We start from the raw sequence: 26,011 nt of genomic DNA, 5'->3' as shown, positions 1-26,011 counted from the left end.
AACCAAGGAATAATGAACATGAACAGACATATCTGTGCCACAGTGTGAGCCAGTTTTTAAAATTGTGGGCATGTTTCCTGTTTCAGCTTCCATCCCATGCCAGAAATTTGTACTTATGGTGAAGATCTGTCTGCCTGAAAGTCACAAAGGAGAAATTACATTCCCAAAGATACTGGTGAGGTGGGCAGACATGTCAGAAACAGGCACAATTAGAGCCAGGAGAATCAGTCCTGGCCCATACGGAATTATCACAGTTAACACAGTGAGGTATTAAAACTGAAAATACTGTTTTATTGTGGAATTACTGACATTGAAGATCTAAACACTTGCTGACAGTGAACTGCATAAAAATACTGGTACTGTTATGTGTTGTTTTACATGAAACTGTGTTTGACAGTTTGATTGTCTCGCTTTTGAGAGTGCTATTAATCCTATGACCTGTTTGGTTCCTGTTCATTAAGTCCTCAATGTGTATTTTATTACTCACAGAGGGATATTGCATCTAATTTTCAAAAATAGTTGTTCTTAAAGCACCATTACAACACCCTCACTCATGGTTTGAATGAAAACACACAAAAAAAGAAAAATCTGGTATACAAAAGTTTCCATGATAAAAAGTAGCATGGTTACAGTATACACACACTTAATTTACATGAGTGAAAAATGCATAACTGAGATAAGCTACTGAACTAACTTTGGTTCTTTGTAAAGTAATGGAAAAAAACAATCTGGTAATACTTAGACTGAGTAATTGCATTTTTGGCTACCAAGTTTGTAAAATATTACAGTGCAGTCACAATCTAGGTTGACATGTTACTAGCACCAGGTACATATATAAATGTTTGATCTAGTGAAATTTAAAAGATCAAAAATATTAAGTGTCCTTCAGTGCAGAGTGATGTTATTGCTCTGCTAAAAAACGATGGAAATTCTCAGCATCAGTGGTCCAACAAATGGATTGGAAGGTCCAAGTGTGTGTTTTCCAAGATTCAACATATCATTATACAACATCTAAAGCTAGTCATACTGAAATAGCAGCGCTGCATTTATACAAAGCCTGAGTAAGTGGTTTAGAGCTATGGTATGCATCCCCGACTTTACTTTTCTAACATTAGATGTAAGCAGTGCTCAGTCACGTTACAATTAATAAGAGATTGTATCCATGATATGTAGAATCTGTTTGGCAATAAAAGGGTCCATCTTTTGGCTGATGCAGTTTGACCTTCTGTTTGTGTATTAATGAAGCACAATCTGAATTTTCATTTGGAGGATTTCACCAAGCTCACCAGTGAGGTAGTCTTTATCATACTTATCTTCAAGACGGTCAAGTTCCTTCCTTTTAAAGAGGGGGATACTGCTTATTTCTAATGAGTAGGCTCCGGGTACTGGCTTCTTCTTGGTCAGATGCAGATAGCTTATACCATCCCTTTGGTTAATTTTGAAGAGGCCCTTTTCATTGCCAAGGTCAATCAAGTAACGTACATGATTTGTCAAGGTAGAAATTGCTGGGATAAACTGTAGGATGTGGTCTTTATTGCTGAGATCAGAAATGTTGAGATTGAAGATAAATTGATTTTCTGTGCTCAAACTGCCAAGGCTCATTGGAAAACTGTCTGCATTTTCCTCCTGAGAACAAAAGGATTGAGATATAAATTTGGCAGAGCACAGCGACAAATTATCCCACTGCAAACTACTTTAACACTTTTATTATCATACTTCCTATGTGGACCATTTATTTATTAATATTTTCATTAAAAGATTTTATTTTAAAAATTTGTTAGTTTTAAAATGAATCAAAAATTGATAATTTTAATTGTTTTGAACAATTTCCAATTTTTAAGGTGAAAACTTAAAAACTGTAATCCACAAGCTGGTAACGCATTGTGAATGAGTTAAGGTCATTGTCATGAGGAGGATAGAAATCACAGGGTAGATTTTCCTCTTAAAGCACTTGGTCTAAAGGATTGCCTTTGTGGAAAACTGAATGGGGAGGTCTGCACACCTGTAACGGAGCATGCCTGATTTCCATTCATTTTGATAGCCAGAAAATTGGGAGGGCTGTTATGGATGTGCGATCCTCCCCGTCCGTATATTATGCACTCCGCCTTGACAATCCTTTAAGCCCAATTGCATTAGAAGGAAAATCTACCCTCATATGTCATAAATCTTCAAAATATGTTCTGCGAGTATCATTCATAATAGCCGCCATTTTCTGCTTCTGCGTTCCCCACCCCGTGATTTTATTGGTGGAAAAACGCATAAGTGGAAGATCTCCCCAGAAAATTTAACAGGTAAAGAATAAAATTACAATGGTTAAGGGGGAAATGCTTTAGTGACAATGTGCTTTGCAAATTTTTTTTTGTTTATAGAGGTGGAAAAAACACAATAGTCATACTGTATTTTTGCTGTAATAAAATCAGCAACAATGAGTTGACACCTTGGGGTAAAAATCTGCAGGCGCCCAATTTTGGGTGCAAAGGTGGTGATGCAGTCCAAACGCGTGCCCGCAGCAGGAACCCTGAAATTGGGCCTCTGGTCTTATTATTCTTCATTGAGTGAGCTTCTGGCCCCTGTTGCGTCTCTGTAGGCAGCTTGCAGAGGAGGGGGCAATCAGGATTGGAGTTGGAGAAGCATTTACCTTTTGTTGGCCGTTGAAAAATCTGGAGCATAGCAGGCCTGACAAAGTATTGCTATGTACAACTTTTGAATAACTTTAATGATATGCTGTAATTATTCTAAAATGTGATGTTTCTAAGTTTCACTGCTGTGGATATGATGGCCTTAAGCAGCCATGATCTACACCTCAAGGCAAGAGACCTGCATAAGATCATTTTAAGGAAAAAGTGCTCTTAGGCACAATTTGACTGGAACTGATCTTAGATTTTTTGCTGCAACCTGCTCTGCTTTGCAATATCCAATTGCCTCAAGGGGGCCTAAATCAGGCACTGAACCCTTCATTAATATATATCTATAGGGGGCCTAACGCCCATTTTAAGCAGCTGCCAGAAAAATGGCCTGATTGATTATTGGGTTGGACAGCTTTCATGCGTTATTTGGGCGTGGGATAATGGTCATAAAATTTGCCTCATTGCACCCGTAAAACGGGCGCAAGGTCTGATTTCTACCCCACTGAGTTCTGTCTACAAACAAATGGTACCTCTTTAATACTGCACTATTCCTTGTCATTTGGTTCCTGTGTGGCTTCAGACAGTGAGAGTTCTATTAATATACTGTGGCTTTTGGGTTTAAAATATTGATATTTTGAACTTTCTCTTCAGAAAAAATTTCAAAGGAAAAATAATTCCAGTAAGTGCATCAGGATATCACCTCCATGAAATATGAAAAATATTTCATAGGTACAACATAACACATGATACCCTTGGTGATTATTAATGAAAAAAAATCAAAGCATTCAAATTTAATTTTATTAAACTATTCTGAAAGTACAATTATCAATAGTAATGAAAGAGTTACATCTTAAACACTTTTTCTGTTTATCTCTAACGCTTATCCTTTTCCTTTGTGCAGGCACCACATTTCTCCAACTGGACCCCTTCAGATGAGACAGCAGGCATTTTGTATTCTGGGCTGCTCCATGACTAATGCCAATATATTGTGGTCAGCTAATAGAAGGTGGTGCAAACATGTCTTTTTGTTTGATTTCCTTGAGCTTCAAATGCCCAGTGGCATAAGATGCTTACCTAACAGCCTAGCCAAGAAAGCTCATAAGTAACCTAACGGTGACAGCTGAATTAGAGTGAAAGGTGCTTTCTAAACTTAGTCTAAACAGTATAGATATTGTTTTAACATTAATTTACTGTGTTATATTTTTTCAGGCACGACAAAGTATTGCTATGTATAACCTTTGAATAATTTTAACGTTATGCTGTAATTATTCTAAAATGTGATGTTTCCAAGTTTCACTGCTGTGGATATGATGGGCCTGAAGCAGCCCTGATTTACAAGGCAAGAGACCTCCATAAGATCTTAGGCAGGATTTGATTGGAACATAGAATCACAGAATGGTTACAGCACAAAAGGAGGCCATTCGGCCCATCGAGCCTGTGCCAGCTCTTTGCAAGAGCAATCCAGTTAATCCCACTTCCCCGCCCTTTCCCTGTAGCTCTGCAGATCTTTTTCCCTTCAAGTACTTATCCAATTCTCTTTTGAAAGCCACGATTGAATCTGCCTCCAACATCCTTTCAGTCAGTGCATTCCAGATCATATCCACTTGCTGCGTGAAAAAGTTTTACCTCATGTCACATTTGGTTCTTTTGCCAATCACCTTAAATCTGTGTCCTCGGATTCTCGACCTTTCCTCCAATGGGAAGAGTTTCTCTCTATCTACTCTGTCTAGACGCCTCATGATTTTGTACACCTCTATTAAATCTCCTCTCAATCTTCTCTGCTCTAAGGAAAACAAATCCCAGCTTCTCTAGTCTATCCACCTAACTGAAGTCCCTCATCGCTGGAACCATTCTAGTAAATCTCTTCTGCACCCTATCCTGCCTTCACATCCTTCCTAAAGTGCGGTGCCCAGAATTGGACACAATACTCAGTTGTGGCCGAACCAGTGTTTTATAAAGGTTCATCGTAACTTCCTTGCTTTTGCACTCTACGCCTCTACTTATAAAGCCCAGGATTCCGTATGCTTTTTTAACCGCTTTCTCAACCTGCCTGCTACCTTCAACAACCTATGCACATATACCCCAGATCTCTCTGTTCCTGCACCCCCTTTAGAATTGTACTCTTTAGTTTATATTGCCTCTCCTCGTTCTTCCTACCAAAATGTATCACTTCGCACTTCTCTGCCTTAAATTTCACCTGCCACATGTCCGCCCATGCCACCAGCCTGTCTATATCCTCTTGAAGTCTATCACTATTCTCCTCAATGCTCACTACACTTCCAAGTTTTCATCTGCAGATCTTAGACTTTTTGCTGCATTCATGAAAATTAAATGGAAACCAGAGTGAGACATATTTCCTGGCTCTACTTTGCTTTTGTAAATAAACTTTAAAAAAAAAGTTTGATTATGGGGATATTTTTCATGAAATAAACTAAGAATGCTTTCGTAATGCAAGTAGAAAGAGACTGCGGGAACTGTATCTTTAAGCAGGATTACATCCCCTTAATTGTAATAGGACTCGACTGTAGTTAAATGTTTCCACAAAATGACATAATAGAGGTCAATCTTTTTAAACCTTTTTTGAGATGGTGCAGCCCCTTGTAAATATTTTTTCCCTTTCCTGATCCCCAATATCACATAGCACTTGCATCGAACATGGGGGATGGGGGTGACCTGCTGCCAGGTCTTTGCTAAAGCAGCTGAACCAGCTGCCATGAGATATACAAGCATGGCCCAACAAACACTCACTGATTCTGCTTTTCACCTTTTCTCTCTGTGGAACACCTTCTCTTCACTTTCCATTCCTCCCATACTTTAGCAGGTGTATTGCTGGACAATTGAAAGAGCACAGTTCAACTTTAAACTTTCTGTGGCATCATGAACATTGTTACGATGACTCACTTTAGCAACATGTGGCAGTTTAGAATAGTGTGATGTGGGTTTGGCCCACAATCCATGACTCCCAGCCACAAGTTTTTGATCTTTGCTAAAGTATGTCTATGCTCTCTTCTGACATGCAACGGCAGCCATGGCTGTGCAAGCATAAAAATAAGCAGCAATCAATTACCTCTGCATCATTTGAAATTGTAGCTTCTTTCTCATTTGTTGCTCTTCGTTTTCTTCCGTTCTTGGGGTAGCCATTAATTTTGCATTCATAACACGCCTCAGGTGACAGACTGTTGTCCTCTGTGTCCCCTCCTATTGGAAACATCTGGCCGTTGCTGAACCCTACTCCAGAGACACAGTGCCTAGTGAGAAAATGTTAAACACTAAGTCATTTATGGACTATTGTAAACTATTAGATGTATGGGCTAGATTTTTGTCTTCACCACCTGGGTGGTAATCTGACAGAGTGGATTGCCCGCTTGTTGTAAAATCTGCCTGATTTTAATTTTATTGATATCAATGGATTGAAAACCAGGTGGGTTCTATAAAGGGCAGGAGATCCGTCCCTCCAGATTACTGTCTAGATGATGGACGAAAATGTATGCCATGGAAACTACAATTATTGGTACAGAAGCTCATATCCATCAAAATCTACGCTCATTATGCGTTTCTTTTTACAAAATACAATTGGACATTGCTCCCAAATTGCGAGCACTATTTTGACATTAGGAATCCATAATTAATTGCCAAACAATCATGATTGAAGGCATAGCTCACATCATATCTGTATAGAAAATAAAACTATTACTTAGAGTTACATTAGGAAAATGATTAGAAGGCAGTCAAGGAGTTAGTTTTTTTAAGTTGCAATAATTTTATAATGCTAACTGGCTTTTACCCTTGGCCAACTCTATAGTATCCAGGTGGGCAGCCACATAAGTAACCTCCATCAGTGTTTGAACAGCCATAGTTGCATGGATTTTTGGAGGAAGAACACTCATTTACATCATGGCAAGACCCAGAAACCTGCTCAAAGGAGAAGCCGGTAGGACAAAGGCACTTGTAGCTTCCCAGTGTATTGTGGCATGAAGCTCCTCCACAAACCTGAGAATTCATGCATTCATTTTCATCTGTTGGACAAGAAAATATTGAAACAATTATTTAAACAATATGAAGATTCAGATTTAGACATTTTTAAAATTTGTTTTCTCTTGCTGTTTCTAATATCAGCTTGTCATATATATTAGGAAAAAATACAACATTCAACACAAAGATAAATATTTAATACTAATAAATTTTCCATGGTGTTGTCCACAGTCAGTTGGTGAATATAAGTTTTTTTTATTGGCAAGATTATGACAGAGTTAAGAGAGACAATTCAGAAACATGCTCCACAGAGCTACATAGTGCCCATGGCCTGCAACTACATTGTGACAGTTGACATAGCAAAATTGGAAGGGAAATATTGACATAGCAATTTAAATGTCGACCAAAAAATGACCAAGAATCGTGACAGGGAAATAAAATTTGTTAACAGGAAGTGCGTGTCCTGGGATTTTTAATAATACATATAGATGTACCTGACCATTCCCTCACACACTTCCAGGACGATTCTTTTGAATGATTCTAGTGTTTTTATGTAGTTGCTGGTTACAGAATTGTTCTGTTTGCTATATTTTAAGTGTAGAATGCACCCTCCTAATCAACTTGTTTAATTTTTTTTCATGAACGTATTAAATTCCCCACCTACTGCTTGAAAGGTGAATGTGCAATCTGTTTTTGGGCATCCAATGGTGCCACTCTGAGCTGAACATGTGGAGACAGTCAACAGTGGTCCAGCGGTGACTATCATTCACCTCTTTCTGCTTGGCATCAAGGCACAGTAGGGCAGTTGAGATTAGCAATACACTGCCATGTGGGATCAACTCTGCATGTTGGATCCCAAGGTACTGCACCATTGCACTGTTGTTCCCTCCCCCCGAGTTAACTTTAAAAGGAAAAATAGATCAATATAAGCACTATAATGTTGTAATTCTAACCCAGCTCAGAAAATCTAATTAATCCTTCAAATAAGCCACTTCACTGATAGATTTTAAATATTAATTACTGCTGTGTGAACTATTAAGTAACAAACACCTCTACTTTATTGTCATCTTTCTGTGAAACTGAATGACTTAGTGCCATTATTGATTGATGGCTAGTGCCCAGTCACATTAAGTGGATGCATAAGGCCTGATATTAGGAGGGAGGCGGGTTGGCAGCGGGGGGTCGACTGGGTGCGTGGGTAACGCGCCCAGTGAATACGGGGTGCTCCGCACGCAATCGCAGCTTAATTGAAGGTACTTACCTTGGCTTCCGGGTTTCGCGCTGGAAAGCTGCGCAGTGGGTGAACTGCGCAGGCGCATCATAGGCTGTCAGCTGGAGGAGCCCTGTTTAAAGGGGCAGTCCTGATGCTGCAGAAAATAGGAAATATTACAGCCTGGAGCAGCCCAGGGGAAAGGCTGCTCCCAGGTTTAATGATGCCTCACTCCAGGTCTTACTGGACGGGGTGAGGAGGAGGGGGAGGACAGAGATCTTCTCCCCGGCGGACGGGAGGAAGTGGCCTGCCTCTGCCACCAAGAAGGCCTGGCTTGAGGTGGCAGAGGAGGTTACCTGCACCACCAACATATCGTGCACATGCATAGAGTGCAGGAGGCGCTTCAATGACCTAAGTAGGTCAGCCGAAGTGAGTACACTTACTCATTCTCCTACACTCCGTCTGCCACTGCCAATAGAACTCTATCACGTCACTCCTCACACCCACTCAAAGCTCATCCTCATCTTACCTGCACTTACTCACCTTGCCAGTACTCATCCCATCACTACCACTCAACCAATCCTCATACAATCTCACGGCTCTATCTCATACTCTCTTTCACGGTCAGCCTCACTCAACCTGCCACTACCTGTGCTGCAGCCACAGGGCATGCATCACATATGTGCAGTAGGAAGCGTAAGGCAAACGTGTCGTGAGCATGAAGGGAATGCACAAGGGTGTTTGAGGGTTTGTCATGGTTTTTACTTCTGTTGAATTTCTGATCAACTCAAATTACATAATATATTCTCACCACTACTGCCACATCTTTGCAAATCTTGTCTGGTTTGTGCAATAATGCCCTTTCCTGAGGATCACTATGAAAACCTACAACTCATGCCATCCATTGTGTCACTGCAGGGGGTGTAGGTGTATTTGCAGGGCTCTTTTGTGCAGACGACTGAGAAACGTCGGCGATGTCCCCGGTGGCACCCTGGAAGGATGCGAAAGAGAAGTTGTTGATGGCAGTGGTGAATTTGACAGCGACAGGTAAGAAGATGGTGCTCGAGCCAGCCTGGAGCAGCTCGGCATGAAGGAGGCTGCAGATGTCCACGACTGCATGTCGAGTGACTCTGAGCCTCCGTATGCACTGCTGCTCAGAGAGGTCCAGGAAGCTGAGCCTCAGTCTGTAGACCCTGTGGCAAGGGTAGTGCCTTCTGCGACGCATCTCTCTCTGCGGTTGCACTCCCTCCTGCTGTGCAGGTGGATGTGTCACAGCACTGTGTTGTGGAGCTCCACGTCTCAGAGGTGGACGGCGTGGCTGGCGAGGCTGGTAATGCTGTTCGTCCTCCTCCGAGGTCATGACTGCAGCTACAGCGGCCCCCATCCGGAAGATGTACGTTTGAGGGGGTCCGCAAGGTAGGTAAATGTGTCTGCATACCGGGTTGAAGTTGCAAGGTTGTGAATTTTATTGTTAGGAGGAGGGTGGTGGAGGCCAAACTTTGTCCAAACACTCCTGCAATGAGTGAGGGTCTCCCCCCCCACCTGTCAAATGGACCTTCGCAGCTGCTACAGGCTGGTGGCTGCAACACGTTCATTTCAACTGGGAGTGTTTCCCCCAGTACGGGAAACAGTCTCAGTTGAGTTGAAAATCCCACCCCTCCTAAAATATCATGTCAATCAGGTCTGCTAACGACCTGAAGTATCTACTTAATTAGTTTAAGTGGTATCCCACCGGCTTTAATTGCCGGCGGAAGTCCCGCATGCGGGGGCTGCGTGCGCATGTCAGCGCGTCACTGGGGAACCCAGAAGTGGGTGGGTTGGAGCCTGGCTCCGGACCCGCCCCGGGAATCCCCAATTTTTGGAGCCCCCCCCGCCAGCTCAGAGGTCCAAAAATCGAGCCCATGGTCTCTACGTAGTCACATTTCCATCATTTGCTGAGATTTTCCTGAAAGTAAGGCCATGTCAGGAGACCAGTGGGTGTAGGGCTGGTTTCCAGATTAATGGGAGTTGGACCAGGAGATCAGTGAGTAATTTCAGACAAATTTAATTTGAATATGTAGTGCTGAATCAATGGTCAATGTAATATGCAAGAACCTTATGCTGTGTAATGGATGTGATATTGCACTCTGACATGTGTGACTGGATAGTAGTTTTTCATAAACTTCTGGGGTCATGTAGGTTGTTTTATTAAAACCGTTTTAAAAAAGATATAGAAAGACTTCATTGTAGCAGTTATTTGATGTTCCACTATACTGATAGTTCCAAAATTCAATAGAACTGATAATATTTCAAACTGGCTCTCGAAAGAAGGTGCCAGATATCTGTTTTTTCTCCTGCGCTGTATCTTTTATACATCCACTGAAGCAGGTTGTATTTCTGAAATATTATATGTGGAAGACTGCCAAAGCCTTACCCACTGAGATGCAATGAAACTAAATCTAGACTAATACCTTAACATCTGTAGTCAGTGTGCTTTGCAAACGTTCTATCACATAGATGTGGGGAAATGTATCCAATTCTGTTGAAGCCAGCTTGGTGCGGTATTAGTGAAGACTCATCAATGCTCCATATCCTTGTAAATCTCCTCCATGCTTCTTATGTTGCAAGTGATAATAATGGTAATATCAAGATACAACTGGTAGACTACAGGAAGGCAGTTTTCACAATAGGCCCGATATTAGGAGGGCGGCGGGTCCGCAGCGTGGGTAACGCGCCCTGTGAAATCGGGGTGCTCTGCACGCAATCGCAGGCTAATTGAAGCCACTTACCTTTGCTTCTGGGTTTCGCGCTGGAAAGCTGCGCAGCAGGCGGATTGTGCATGCGCATCATAGGCTGTCAGCTGGAGGAGCCCTGTTTAAAGGGGCAGTCCTCCACTGACTGATGCTGCAGAAAATAGGAAAAATTACGGAATGGAGCAGCCCAGGGGGAAGGCTGCTCCCAGGTTTAATGATGCCTCACTCCAGGTCTTATTGGATGGGGTGAGAAGGAGGGGGAGGACAGAGATCTTCTCCCCGGCGGACGGGAGGAAGTGGCCTGCCTCTGCCACCAAGAAGGCCTGGCTCGAGGTGGCAGAGGTCACCTGCACCACCAACATATCGCGCACCTGCATACAGTGCAGGAGGCGCTTCAATGACCTAAGTAGGTCAGCCGATGTGAGTAAACTTACTCATTCCCCTACACTCCGTCTGCCACATCACCCGCCCCCACCCCACATCTCCTTCTGCACTGCCAACACTGCTCTATCACATCACTCCTCACACCCACTCAAAGCTCATCCTCATCTTACCTGCACTTACTCACCTCGCCAGTACTCATCCCGCCACTACCACTCAACCCAATCCTCATATAATCTCATGGCTCTATCTCATACTCACCTTCTCATGCATCTCTTTCACGGTCAGCCTCACTCAACCTGCCACTACCTGTGCTGCAGCCACAGGGCATGCATCACATATGTCCAGTACGGGAAACAGTCCCAGTTGATCTGAAAATCCCACCCCTCCTAAAATATCAGGTTAGTCAATTCATATTGCTTATATGGCGATAATTTGATGTTGAACAGAATACTTATGTTAAAAGGAAACATTATTTGAGAGTTGAGGAAGTAATTTCAGTGTGAACAGCTCATTCTCAGAAAGTGTGTAAGGTAACATTGTTAAATATACTTCTTGTCTGACAAGAGATATTTCGGCTTGTCCGAGTCCACAAGCAGTTACAGAGACTTGCTGTGTGAAGTGCCCTGAGCAGAAAAGGCTCAACCTTTAAGCCCTTCCCCCCACCCTCCACCCCCCACCCCTCCATTACCATTTAAGTTTGGCACACTTGCTCATCAATTGAGCAGACAGCAAAAATTAAACGACAGCACTGTCAGTCTCCAGAGGGCAAAAAGCGTGAGACAATTATTTTAAAAAGTGGGGTTTGCATTACAAATATTGAAATTCTTAAGTGGCCAAGTGACAGGAACAGCAGCAACTTTTCTGAGGGTCATGCTCCCCTCCCCTTTTAATGTTTTTGAGTAAACAGCCATTTCTCCAACTCAAATTTTGTTTTATGACCAGAAGTTTTTGTGCACAAAAACAGAAAATGTTGGAACACACATCAGGTCAGTCATGGTTTTGAAGAGGGGTATAACCCAAACATTCACTTGTTTGTTCTATCCACAGATCTGACTGACCTGACTGTGTTTCCAGTATTTTCTGGTTTTGTTTCACATTTCCAGCATCTGTATCCAGTATTTTGCTCTTTATAATTTTTGCGCACTATTCATTTCTGTATTGTTTATTGGTTCATTTGCTTTGTGCACTGATGTATTTAGCAATGCTGCTGGGCCAGTTTTAAAGCATTCTGCAACTACTGCACACTGCAACTCAATTCTCAGACTCCACTGCAGTGAATGCAATTACTCATAAGGCATTTCCACGAGAATTGCACCTTTTAATAATAAATAGTTCGCATAATGTAACTTCAGTGTTGACAATATTGCTGAAAATTTAGGGCAGATTACACAGAGACAGCCGAAGAGGTGCTCCATCACATAGGAGTGCTCAGACAACCAAATTACACATGAAAAGGAGTAAATATCATGAGATTGCGAGCAATCATTTGAAAAAAGACTAAATTTATGATTCGTGTGATAAAATCTTGTCAGTTGATTGCTCTGAAATAAGTTCAGAGAAAGACTGCAAAACTATTCTCTTATTAGCAGCCACTGTAAGACTATAGCATTAGGAATTCAGCAGTCAGATGTATTGTCCGCTGTAAACATGCCTTGGTGGAGATGTCCCCTCACATAAATTACATAACTTGCCAGTGCAGGACGTGAGGCTCTAGTTATTCACTGCGTCAAAGATGTACTTGGGAAATAATTAGTACTAGGCCTAAGAGATATCACATCTGTTTGTTTTGGCATTGGAACAATTTTCAGTCAATTATCAAGATTTGATGGACTGCCTTGTTTGATGTACTCTCACCATCCTTTCTGAGAAAAAGGACTTAAAGGCAATTTTTTAAAATTAATATGATAAATCTCCCTCTATTTTTCTTCCCATTCACTCATCACCCCAGACCAGCTTCCAACTTCAGCCAAATGGGTGAGCATAACTTGTTTCCAGGCCAATGTCAATGATGCTTCCTTACTGGCTACCAAACTACAGCCCGGGGGTGACTTTCTTTTTCTCTGGTTTTGCTCTCCACTCGGCATCTCCACAGCTGTGTGACTGAGGCCAGGAATTCACCAATGGGTGGCTGCACAGACCTGAACCAATGTTCCTCTGTGCTGCCTTTCTGAAATAGCTTTGATTTCTTTAAATTCTTGCATCATTTGCTGTTTGTAACAGGCTCATTTTTGTACAGTATTTTTAGGGATGATTAGAATTTAAACACAATTTATAGTTGCAATGTCTAATTATATTACATTTCCCATTGACAAATGTCTCTCTCTATTTTACTCCACACCACTTCATGTGCCAGAAAGGCAGAATATATCTGTTTGTTTCTGTTCTAGTGCCCAGGGATTCGGCAGCAGCAGAACCTGTGACAGAATTTTATGTTTCCTACCTAAATTGGCTCCTGCTACATTTCGTTTGTAAGAATCAGAAAAAAATCGGTACTTTTTCTGTCCAAAACTCCAATGGATGAAGGTGTGCATTGAGCTTGATAGTTGGTGACAGCTATGGTAGTACTGATGCATTTGCATTTTGACATACAGTAGTGAACGGAATACGATTTGTTATTTCACTGGATGTACGAACTGGGGTCCCCGAACCCTAGGGGATCTGCAAGCAGATGCTAGAAGGCCACCAAAGTCATTATATTTCAGTCTGCCTTTCATCCGATTTCCATATTTTTTGACTTACTTAAATGTTATTTCTGTTACTGTACTTTAATAAAAAAATGCATTTTCTGCACTGACACGGTTTCCCTTGCATTACCTGACATGGTCCCAAGCAGCATGTTAGTTTATGCAAGGGGCCCCCATAAGAATGTCACTAGCCACAGGGGACCCTATAAGAGGGTCGGTAGTTGCAGGGGGTCACCAGGAATACGTCAGTAGTTGCAGAGGTCATCAGGAGTGTCTCAGTAGTTGCAGAGGTCATCAGGAGTGTCTCAGTAGTTGCAGAGGTCATCAGGAGTGTGTCAGCAGTTCCATGGGGTCACCAGGAGTGTGCCAGTCATTGCAAGGGGTCACCAGGAGTGTGTCAGTAGTTGCAGAGGGTCACCAGGAGTGTGCCAGCAGTTGCAAGGGGTCACCAGGAGTGTGCCAGCAGTTGCAAGGGGTCACCAGGAGTTTGTCAGTAGTTGCAGGGGGTCACCAGGAATGTGTCAGTAGTTCCAGGGGGTCAGCAGAAGTGTGTCAGTCATTGCAGGGGTCACCAGGAGTGTGACAGTAGTTGCAGAGCGTCACCAGGAGTGTGCCAGTAGTTGCAGGGGGTCACCACAAAGAAATGTTTTAAAACCACTGCTTTATTACATTAAAGCTGCTCTTACACTGGTGTCAGCGTGGTATTTGTGTCACTGGTTCCTGGAGTGCAGGTCTTGCGCAGCCAGCCGCAAACTCATGTCAGTCTGCTGGCTTCACCTAGGCTGAAATCCAGGACGAGCCTGTGGGAATCAGCATGGGAAACACCCCACTGACACCAATATATAAAAGCAGCTCCAGTTGTCCAACTTTTAACTAAACTTGTTTGAAAGCATTTAAATTAACTGTTATACAACTTCAAGTAAAACAAGTTGTCCAAATTTAAATTAAATTAATTCTATGGCTTTAAACACCCGAATAAACATTTAGTAGCACCACTGTACTTTCCCTAAAATTAGGTTTTATTTTAAACATCTTAATTAAAATAAGGTAGATAATTGTAAATAAGTTTGTTTGCACAGCTTTAAATAAGGTTATGTGTACAGCTTTAAAAACGGTTAGGTGAAAAGCTCTTGATTGAATTTAAAAAAAAAGTTAAGTGTATATGTTCAAAATAGAATAGGAACATCTTTAAATGGATTTGAATAAATTTTTGTTGCCCATCTTTAATTGTGGTGGGTCATACAACTTTAAGTTATACATTCCTGGGCTTCTAAGTTAGAAATTGCAGAGAGGATTTATTTTGTTCTGCTTGACTAGTAAAATCTTGGCTCTATCAGTCGTGCTTGTGGAGAATAAATCCTTTAAATTCTTCCCTGCACCAAAGGTAGGGGGAGGTTCTGGCTCACAGCAGACTGCCATTGGTTGCTTTCAGCACTACAGATTAATTTGAGCCATTAGTAACAACCAATCTGGGTCATCGATGCTGTATGCCCTGATCCAATCAGTATTGCTAATGCAGCCAGGCAGATCATATCCCAACATTGTCATCTTTTTCCCTTCCGGAGCCTCAAGTTAAGGTGGTCCAGGAGAATATACTTTTCCCACTGTCAGCTTATTACGCAAAGGGACACACCTACATTGGCCAGAGAGTTGGGCAATGTCCAGAAGATGGGAGAAATCTGGCTTTGTTGGGGAGGGGGAGTCAACACCTGCCAACTTTAGCTGCTCAGAATTAGCATTAAATGGCTCAAATGGTGATCATACAAACATTGTGGTGACAGTCTATTTATGTAAAGGCACTGTGTCTGGAAAACAGTGATATTAAAGTAACATGGAGCTCAAATTTTTCAGTGCTGAGTAAGAAAGCTCTTGCACAAGAATTCCATCTATTTTTACCACAGAATTCCAATGGGCCCAGTTACAGGACTGATTTTTTTTTTAAAGTACAATATTTTAAACAGAAGTTTTTGCTTCAGTCTTCAGATTCTACAATGACTACCCTTTGGACAACATGTTATCTAAATCTTCAATTTGGGCACAAAATGGGTGCATTACACTAGGTAGGCACTAGTTGTATGCAGTAGATTGATGTGTGCTCGATGCATCGGTTAGTTGTAAATTGGATTTCGCCTGTATCCATACTATGATTTCACTCTAACTAAAGCACCGTTTAAAACTACTAAATGAGTGCTTTGTTTCCGCTATTTTAAAAATTGTCTTGGTTCTCTTTGCAAAGAGCTATTAAACTCTCACAGGTATAGTATCAAATAGTGATATTATGAATCCTCAGAGCAGTCTGTTTTCAGTGATTTGTCAGTAGAAGCCTGTTCCCTGTTCTTCCTAAACTCAAAATTTTCTAATTAATCTTTCTGTGCTAAGCTTTCCTAGACACTAAATACTGAGAATTCTGTCTTACATTATAGCATGTTGCCTTCCAAAGCACTAAATATATTTAAAATGATATGGAGTGGGAGCCCGGTGGCTTTAGTGGTAATGTTGGATTACTAGTCAGAAACAGTGGGTTCAAAGGTTCAAATCTTCAAATCTTTTGCTCCCCTCGATGCACAAGTTTTGCTTGTTCTTGGCTGGACTGTCAGATCAAGCATCCTGTAGCAATAAAGTGTTCCATCTTTGGCAGAGGCGGGGTGATATATTGTTAGAATACTATTCTGTCCAACTAAAATAGCAAATTGGGGGCAACATTGACAGTGTCCATATAGGTATCCAGATTGTTCTAGGTAGGGAGGTGGGAGCACTGAGAAAGAGTATAAAACGGTGGTGGAAATAGTTACATATTGAAATGAACATAAGGATTTCTTCACACAAACTGTTTACTTTCCTAACACAATTTGAACAACGAGTTACTTGCCAACACATTGATTCCATTGGTAGTGCTGTAGATAACCATGTGGACAGCCACATCGATATCCACCGACCAGGTTCTGGCAGCCATGCTGGCAACGATGGCTTCCCTCACATTCATCAACATCTGGCAAATCATAAAAAAAACACACATTTAGCAGCTACACTCCAAAATGAATATATACACTCAACAGGAAGTTTTTTTTGTAGGATTGTAATTTATTTCAATTACTCTGTATGTGTATATACACACAATTTTCTGTTAATTTCTTTTTTTGAATTTTCCATTGCTACAGACCCCTAGCGAATGCCCTGCTGAGTATTTATGAGCTAACATAGCAAACAATAAAGTTCAGATTGGTCACTAAGATTCAGCTGTTATGTGGGTTATTTTGGCTGTACTTTTATGAGACCAGTATAACAAGATTTATTCCCAAGTGATGTTAGTTGGAGTCAGCTGTTGTAATTTCTCTCTGATTTTGGCCAACTCAAAACCGTCTGTTCTGAGCATGGTGTCTGACCCAGGCAAAATATAACACGCAGCCTGACGGTGGTAGTCTTGGTAACAAACTCAACTGAATTAAACAAAGTACTTACATGGATGAATGAAATTTCCGCAAGAGATAAAACCTGCCCGACATTACTGTTATACATGTAATCCTCAGGGTTCTTGTAGACACAAGCAAGCGCATTCTTGGCTTGAAAAATAAGTGCCCTGTATAGCATTCATACACTGAACATTATGATTTGGTGGGGATTTTAAGTCCTTCAATGGCAATAATAAGGTTTTGACTGTTGAGAAGAACTTGTGAAATGCAGATTCTGTTACTGTCAGTAATATTTATATCATCATTTTGAATCAAAAATGGAATGCTATTAACTACAGTATCTGATTACAGTTTGTATCAATGTACAGAGAAAAAACTGCAGCCAAAATAATGATCAAAAAAATTTCAACATGAAATTTACATTAATGTGAATATATAAATATTTACATATAATTTGAATGTGATTTAACAGCTCACATTTGAACTCCTGGTGGCTTCATATTTATTGCAACTATAGTTAATCGTATGTACGGGCATGTTGGATTGTTATGCAAGGATAACATTAAAAAAAAAGTTATGGTCTATTAATGCTGGCTTTGGAACTCAACCTATAATTAATGACATTTTTAGTACTTAAAAGTTTGGACAAAAGGCACAAAATTATTTGAAATGATTGCTATCCATTTATATTTTTTCTGTTTCTATTCAAACTCTACCTTCGCAGCTGTGGGCAGTTTGATCCAGTGAAAATCCACGTTGGCATTCACATAGAAAGCTTCCCGGGGTATTCTGGCAGACGCCTTTAGTTCCACACACATTTGTTTCAGCGATACATTCATTGTTATCTGCAAAAGAGCAATCAATCAATGCATTCGGTCAGCCAGTGAAGAAATTTAAATTGCTGTGACTTAAAAGAAAAACTCCACGTTTCAGGCAATTAATACTTGATACACTCAACACTTTTTGTTATCTAACTGATTTTTTAAATATTTCATCTACACAAGACAAATTTTCAAGTGGAGGTTTCCCTCTGTTCTAATAGAAGCCCTTGCATGTTTTGGGAGAGATGTTAATAGCCTTTTGGTGATGGTAAGCGGTCACAAACACGGAAGACTTCTGTGTTATATATTCCATAAAATTAGAGCTTTATTAGTAATCAAACAGATTGTTTCTTTGTTTTTAGATGTGCTAATGTACAGTGGTTTGGAGATGGAAAATATAAATACAAAAATTACAACAAATGTGCAAGAGCTCACTCTTTAGGGATCAAACTGTTTAAATTACTTTAAGTTTACATGAATCATCTCGTTTATCTTCAAAAGCTTAGGCATTAAAATACTCTGTTTAAAAATTATCTGCACAGACGTCCCCCAGTTTTAGACACTAAGGGCGCTAAATTGGGCATCTGACATCCAAGATGGTGTCTTGGATGCGCACGCACGTTTCCAGCGTGACGTGTGCTGGACGCCATCTTGGTATTGGAGTTAGCGCATGCGCAAATGCTGAATGTTGGAAACATGTAAAGTAGGGAGAAAATGTGTGCAGTGTGCAACGCTGATTTAAAGTCATAGACACAATTTTTGACCTTAACGCTCAACTCAACGCACAGTCTTAACCCCGACCATCTGAACATGTCTTACAGTGCCTGGAGAACTCCCCACATGCGCTATTTAAAGAGGTCATGCAGGTGTTGCAGGTTATTTGCTGGATTATTGCTTCTGGCTGCTGGTGGAGTAGATTCTTATTGAGTGTTCCTAGAGTACATTTGAGAGTGGTTTGGCAGGTACTGCCTTACGGTTCGGAAAGTTACAACCGTGGTTGAACAACATTCCTGGCAACCATGGGCAGTCTGCTAGGGCTCCCACTGGGCATCGAGCACAACTGGGAGTGTGCAGAGAGGCCACACATAACAGGTCAAGCTGCGAGGAGACAGAGGACGAGGAGGTGCAGAGCACTAAGCAGGAGGCCCTACCCAATGAGGGCCTTCCAGGACCAATTCTCTTACCTCAACTTGACCGAGCAGGATTGCGTCCAACGCCTGAGGTTCACCAAGGAAGCCGCGACCGAGATCTATCAACTGGTGTGGCTACAACTGCAGCCTCAGAGCAGGGCAAGGATAGTATTGCCTGTGACTGTGAAGGTCACCATGGCGCTGAATTTCTATGGCACAGGATCATTTCAGGCCTCTGCTGGCGACATGTGCAACATCTCGCAGTATGCAGTGCACTGCTGCATAAGGGAGGTCACAGGCGCACTGTACCAGATGAGGAACAGGTTCATCATCTTTCCCCTCCACAGAGACGAGTAGAACGAGCGAGCACGGGGGTTTGCTCGCATTGCTGGCTTCCCAATGGTGCAGGGTGCCATTGAGTGCACGCATGTTGCCCTGCATGCCCCTCATATCAACTCAGCCGTCTTTGTCAACCGAAAGGGCTTCCACTCCCTCAATGCGCAGTTGGTGTGCGACCACACGCATCAAATCATGGAGGTCGATGCCCGCTATCCTGGCAGCAGTCACAACGCCGTAGTCATGCGGCAGTCCAAGATGCCAGCTATCTTTCAACCGACTCGGCAAGTCAAAGGCTGGCTACTGGGCGACAAGAGCTATCCCCTCACGCCATGGCTCACGACACCGGTCAGGAACCCAGGCTCATGTGCTCAGCAGGCCTATAATGAGAGCCATGCTGCCACATGCAACATCATGGAGCACACCGCAGGCCTCCTCAAACAACGCTTCCGCTGCCTGGACCGGTCTGGAGGAGCCCTGCAGTACTCCCCTGAGCGGGTGGGCAGAGTCATGGTGGTGTGCTGCACAACCTTTGCCACCAATGATTGGAGAAGATCCTGAGCCAGAGGTGGAGGAGGAGGAGGCGGAGGAGGAGGAGGCGGAGAAGGAAGAGGCTGAGGAGGTGGAGGAGGAAGAGGAGGGTGTGGAGCTGGAAGAGGAAGTGGAGGAAGACGCAAGTGTGCAAATGGAACCACACGCTTTGTCTGCAAGGGCTCTGCGTGCTCATCTGATCCGTGTCTGCCATGAATAATGTGAACTACATCCCCCAACTCACCAACAGTCCTACACTCCCCACCTTTCCATTCCCACAAGATAATCAAATCGCCCTCCATCTGATTATACATTGGTTTCCCTCTCAGCTCATTGCATCAATAAAAACCACCACCAAATGCAAAATCAAAGTCTGATTTATCAATGAATAAATGAAATTATGCAAACAAAACAGAAATATTCACCCTTGTGCATTCCCTTAGTGCCTTTTGATCATGTGCCTTTATCTATCCTAGTGCTCCTACAAGATGCTTCCCCAGTGACTGGAGCATGGGTGGTGGGAGGCTGCAGGCCTTCAATGAAGGAGTGTGCAGATGGCCTTGGAGGACGATCTCGAGCAGCTCTGGGTCGGGAGAGCCTGGCTTCAGACTGCACCATCTCAGCATGGGCTGCAGCAGTCTGGCCTGGCTGGTCGATAGGCAACAATAGGGGCATTGGCGGAGTGGCAGGGGTGGGAGCAGGAAGGTTGTCGTCCTGAGAGACGACAGCATGTCCGACTGCCATGGTGCCACTGCCACTCGCACTGAGCAGCGCCTCAGCTGGAGAATGGATTGCTGGAGTGCTGTGACATCCTGGAAGCCCCGTTCCACAGTGGTCCCCAGACCCACGATAGCAGCAGTCCGAGCTTCCAAAGCAGCAGTCTGAGCTCCAAATGCAGCAGTCCGACCTTGGATGGCAGACGTTTGTGCTGCAATGGAAGCTGTGACATCAGTCATCAGATGCTGCATCATGGTGGGTTCCACAAGTGTGCTGATGGAGGTGACCACCCATTCCACGTTGGAAAGGATGGGCTCCAAGCTCTGCGCAAAGCCCTGTAACAAGTTGAAGCTGGACTCCTCCATGCCCCTTCTCATTGTGCGCAGGCTTTCTAGCGCCACAAGCATTTGGTGGTGTACGCCCATCAGCGGTCTTCTGTAGCCTGGCCCATCGAAGTCTTCATCTGACTCCTCTGCAGCAGAACTAGTGAGCAACCTCACCCTCTGCAAGCTGGCACCTGTGGTATCTGTTGCCCCTGCCCCGGCTCCTGCGCACTTGTGCTCGGTGTCTCATCAGATGCAGATCCCTCCTCTAACCTAGCCTCTAAAGGACGCGCAGTGTCAGTCTCTGAGCTGGTGGAAGCAAGTGTCAGATCGAGTGACGGTGTGCATTCAGTGTCCCCCTCCTCCTCTTCGGACGGTGCCGCCACGTGTTCTTGGGTATCTGCCATTACAAAGGGAAACAGGTTGAGTTATGGAGTGGGGAGAGGAATGAGTAAGACGTGCATACTGACAGCATCTGCAGCATGTGAGTCAGGAAAGATTATGGGAGGAGGGAGTGGTGGGAAAAGAAAGGGAGCATTAGCTATGCAGTGAACCCCTTCATCGGGACCTCCAGCGCAACATGTTGTCACGGCTGCAGTGACGGCCCGCCCAAAGATCCGAAGCACTGTCTCCTCTGGGGGGGGGGGTCCAACCTCAGGTCCCTCCTGCTGCGGCTGTTTTACGCCACCTTCTCCTGCAAGACAGAGGACAGTGTGTCAGTGAGCATCCTGCAAGATGTGTGGGTGATGTGCCTGTCGTGGTCGAGTAGCTGCCAGTTTGTGTGGTTCTATGTACGGATGAGATGCAGCATGCCGATTGCAGCATTGTGTATGGATGGGCAGTGTTTGTTGGTGGGTGGGTGACAGGGAGTGTGATGTGTGGACCAGTGGTGCAGTTGGTAGGATGTGCCACTTGACACTTGCATTCACTCACCTTGACCACTTGTGTCAAATCACTGAACTTCTTTCGGCGTGGTGCAATGCTCCTGGCGTTGACTTCTTGCGCCACAGCATGCTAATATGCCTGTGGAGCTGCAGTCTGGATGGTCTCCTGCCATCCTGTGGGTATATGTTGGCCCTCCTTTCGTCCACCCTTTCCACCAGGGCCTCCAGTGCATCATCTGAGAAGCGTAGAGCCCTCTCTGACTTAGCCTCTAAGCCGGTCCTGTAATCCTCATGGCCATCTTTCCCTTCTCCTAGTAAGCTGTGTACCTGCCATTTGAAATGTGCACCTACACCTTTAAGAGGTGCAGGCTGCTGATGACGTGTGCTGTGCACGCCCCATTTCCAACTTCCTCATTCTCCGTGCAGCCTCTCAGCAGCGCGGGTAGTGCTGGCAGCACGGAGATATCATGGTAAGTAGCAGGCAGCATGAAGTTCACGTGCTGCCTGCGTAGGGGCCATCAGGCGCGGGATACTAGCGCATCACGCTACCCCCGCCCGAAAACGGCCCTTATCGAACTTTTCCCTCTAAAACTTTATTTCTACCACTTGGTAAGAGACTATGGTAATACATAAATAAAAGCAAAATACTGCTGATGCTGAAAATCTTAAATATAAACAGAAAATGCTGGAAATACTCAGCAGGTCAGGCAGCATCTGTGGAGAGAGAAACAGAGTTAATGTTTCAGGTTGATGACCGTTTGTCAGTTTTGATGAAAGGTCATCAACTTGAAACGTTAACTCTGTTTCTCTCTGCATAGATGCTGCCTGACCTGCTGAGTATTTGCAGCATTTTTCCCGGTAATATATAAATAGCTGGGACACCATCATATAATATTTATGATTTATGCAGTGATTGTGCCACACATCACAGTTTGTTACAGATGCAAAAAAAAAGTAATTTAGCACTAAGGCTGGGCGTTTTCAACCTGTAGGTTAAAATTCATCAACATTTCCCAGTATGCAAAATTTCCTCACCAAACAACAATGAAACTCTGATTGACCTGAAGCTACGTTTACTTGAGAACAATTGGACTTTGTGGTCTTAAAGGGGCACAGCTGTATCTTAGCAGCAGAATAATACATTGTGTTACATGGTATTGCACTATTGTCCTTATAAAGCAATGTATTATTGGAATACCATGAGCAATCAATCTGTTAGCTTTATTTATACAGAATATTACTTGGTCAAGGTAACACCTTTTTTAATGAACAGTTATTTTCTACGCTTTCCTCAAATTTATCTGTGTGCAAGCAGCATCTATCACCAAAGATGACAGACAAACAACTTGCTCTCAGGCCTTTGCCATTGCAGCTCTAAAACTGTGTGTGTGGAGGTACATGATTCTGTCTCTGATTTTCCTGCTCTCGCTGATAGTGTTCTGACCCAGTGAAAATAAATGATGTTGTGTATTAGACTATTATAGCTGGATACATTAAATTTTGATCAACCAACAGAAATATAACTGTTAATTAGTCATAAATGATAATATAAGAATCAAGTATTAAGCAATCGTTACACTTTTATAAAGAAAGGATAAGTGAAGCTGAAGTACATCCACTGAAAACAGCAGTATATTACAGCTAAAATAGTACATATACTACTGCCAGAATATGATCCCTTATAAAACCACAAGACCTGTCGTGTGATATGGATACTTTCAGGCCATACTTCAAACCAGCAGTTACAACCTTAGTTCCCTGTGATGTCACCTCAATCTTGTAACTGCCTGCTCAGCATACATGCAGCATAATGGTAAGCAAACTTAAAATGTTGCGTATAGGACATAAAATGCAAAAGAATCAAAGAATGAATTAAGGGCTGTAATTTAATCGCAGAGTCCAGATGATGTGAACAACCATTACTCCCATGGTTCATGATATCATCTAAACCCTGTGCCTTGTAGCTTTCTCCCAGGTATCTATTATCTTGAATTATAATCTTCTCTCAGCAAATAAAAACATTTATAAGTAGTTCCATATTCTTTAATGCAATGTGACCCCTCCTCAGCAAAATTGGCTCTACAGTAGAGATGAATCATTGTGAGTCACTACATTTTTGCTTAAGGCAAATAACAAATTTGGTACAGTCACTTTATTATTAGATCAACCATAAAATCAGCCAAGTTGAGGATAGTCATGCTAACTTTGTTTTAATGTTAAATACAGGGTGCAGCCATTTTTCCTAAACTTTTAATTAAATTTACTTTGACAGCTAGATTTGAAAGATGTTTAGAATGGAGTCAAAACTAATTTGAAGTAGTGAGTTTAACTTTGGACAAAATGTTCACTTACCAATACTTAAATAATTTAAACATATGTTGCTAAAAGAGAGAAATACACAGTTTTCATGAACATGTCTTAAAGGCAGCAGGTCCTATGAACCTTTGGTATATTCTTGTAAGATGTATTTTATATGGATATGTATGTATATCACACCATATGTATCAGATATGAAGACACAGAGAGTTGACCGACTATTTCAGAAGAAGCCACATAATGTGTATTAATGAAGCCATTCTCCAGCTTTCCAGTTTCTGGTTTTAGCTCTAGGGATTAGGCTTGCAAAGGGGAGAGAGGAATGAAGGTTGTGGTGGTATCCTTATTTTGACTCTGCAGATTATCTCTATTTTGTATTTGGTTAATCAAACATAATGAAACACAACGTATTTCACAACAATGATATGAAGTAACCAGCCTGTAGACATAATGTTTGTGCACAACAGAAATGCCTGGTATTGGATGTTATTCAGGCTATTCCTGAAACTCAAAGTCGCCTTTTGCATTGAAAAATTGAATTAAGCAACATAAATAACACAGCAAAGTGAGAATTTAGTACCAAGAAAAATTGAATTATCCAATAATTTGGATGAAGGGGCTTTGAATTAAGAGGAGTAAACTCCTCTATGTAATTATGTTTGTGAGTAATACATGCAAATTGAAAGGATATGTTACTATAACGCCAAATGCATGTGTTATTCGAGTACTTGTTGCTGTAAGATAAGGCAAAACAAATATTTTTCATGCAACTTCTTCAAATAAAGCTCTAAAGAGCAGCATCTGCCAGCATGCCAACCTTCTGCTCACCTTCCCCAATACTCTGGTTCGGCTATAGTTTCAATACTGATCACTCATAATGCGAATGAGATTTAAAGATCAATAAAGGAGTTGTTCTTATTAAAGATGACTGGAAATAACATGTATTACACTGAAAGCTGCTAATGTGCTACTACATGTTAGTGACAATCAGATATAATGTAAACAATTGAGAACCAATGTACAGTTGTATTCTAACAAATGTATCACTTTTTCTGTGTGCACTATGCTTAGGGCCCACTGTTGTTTCCGAAACACAAAAATTATCTGTAGTTTAACTTCTCCACTCCTCTCCATCCTGGTCTTCTCTCCACCCTCTGCCCCAGCCAGTGACTTACCAATACATGCTGTATGATGCTGTGTGAATCCAGGGGGACACTTGCAAGTAAATCCACCAATTGTGTTGACACAAAGGAACTGACAATTGTGCTGCTTTGTAGCACATTCATCCAGGTCTAAAAAAAGAAAGCAACAGCTTAATCCATAAATGGAGCTAAACTGAAAGACAAAACGACTTCTGTTTTTACTGCAGCTTCCTCTCCCCAAGCCGAAAGAATATATTAATGCTATGGCGACAATTTCGAGACTTAGCTACCCTAATATTGATAGGGTGCAAGCAATCACCACTTGCACCCTGTATTGCATTTGCCACCCACAGGCCTAATATTCCTGTGGTCATTTCATTTACAAGAGGTGGGTCAGCAGTAATCACCATCGGCTTGTGATTATGCCATGCAGCACTGCTGAAATCAACTGAAACGTATGTTATGACATTGTTCTGAGTGGGCAAAATTGTTTATTTTTCAATAAATCTTAGAAGCAGTTCTACAGCTACAAGTGGGGGGAAAAAAAGATCCAGTCCATATTTTCCACCCCGGACCAGGTGTCTCTGCTTACCTTCACCATTGTTGAGAATCATGATTTCCGATGGACATTGTTTAATTCCAGCCAGTGGTAAATTTAAGCCTTTAAGTTAATGAGTCGAACGGCCAGTGGAAAATAGCCCAAGCAGATACCCAGATTAATAGACTATGGGCTAGACCCGTTTTCTCGTCCCTACAGGGTCAAGGCAGGACCTAGGCCTGCCGGCCTGATCT

General features: G+C 42.4%; 1 protein-coding gene across 1 annotated transcript in view; it reads right to left on the bottom strand.

The window, feature by feature from the left end:
* Positions 1-268: 268 nt before the first annotated feature.
* The window catches only part of LOC137304686 (fibrillin-1-like), a 462,162-nt gene continuing 436,419 nt past the window's right edge, over positions 269-26,011 (bottom strand). Inside the window, exons 60-65 of the mRNA XM_067973343.1 lie at positions 25,253-25,369; positions 17,736-17,864; positions 16,479-16,598; positions 6,412-6,643; positions 5,695-5,875; positions 269-1,626 (exon numbers count right to left, since the gene is read on the bottom strand). Of these exons, the coding sequence (XP_067829444.1) occupies positions 1,237-1,626; positions 5,695-5,875; positions 6,412-6,643; positions 16,479-16,598; positions 17,736-17,864; positions 25,253-25,369 (1,169 nt within the window). The 3' untranslated portion in view covers positions 269-1,236. The remainder of the gene's footprint in view (positions 1,627-5,694; positions 5,876-6,411; positions 6,644-16,478; positions 16,599-17,735; positions 17,865-25,252; positions 25,370-26,011) is intronic.

The sequence above is a fragment of the Heptranchias perlo genome, chromosome 38 (assembly GCF_035084215.1).
Source record: "Heptranchias perlo isolate sHepPer1 chromosome 38, sHepPer1.hap1, whole genome shotgun sequence".
Classification (NCBI taxonomy): Eukaryota; Metazoa; Chordata; class Chondrichthyes; order Hexanchiformes; family Hexanchidae; genus Heptranchias; species Heptranchias perlo.
The sequence above is the reverse complement of the archived record's forward strand: the minus strand, read 5'-3'. Positions and strand labels throughout refer to the sequence as shown.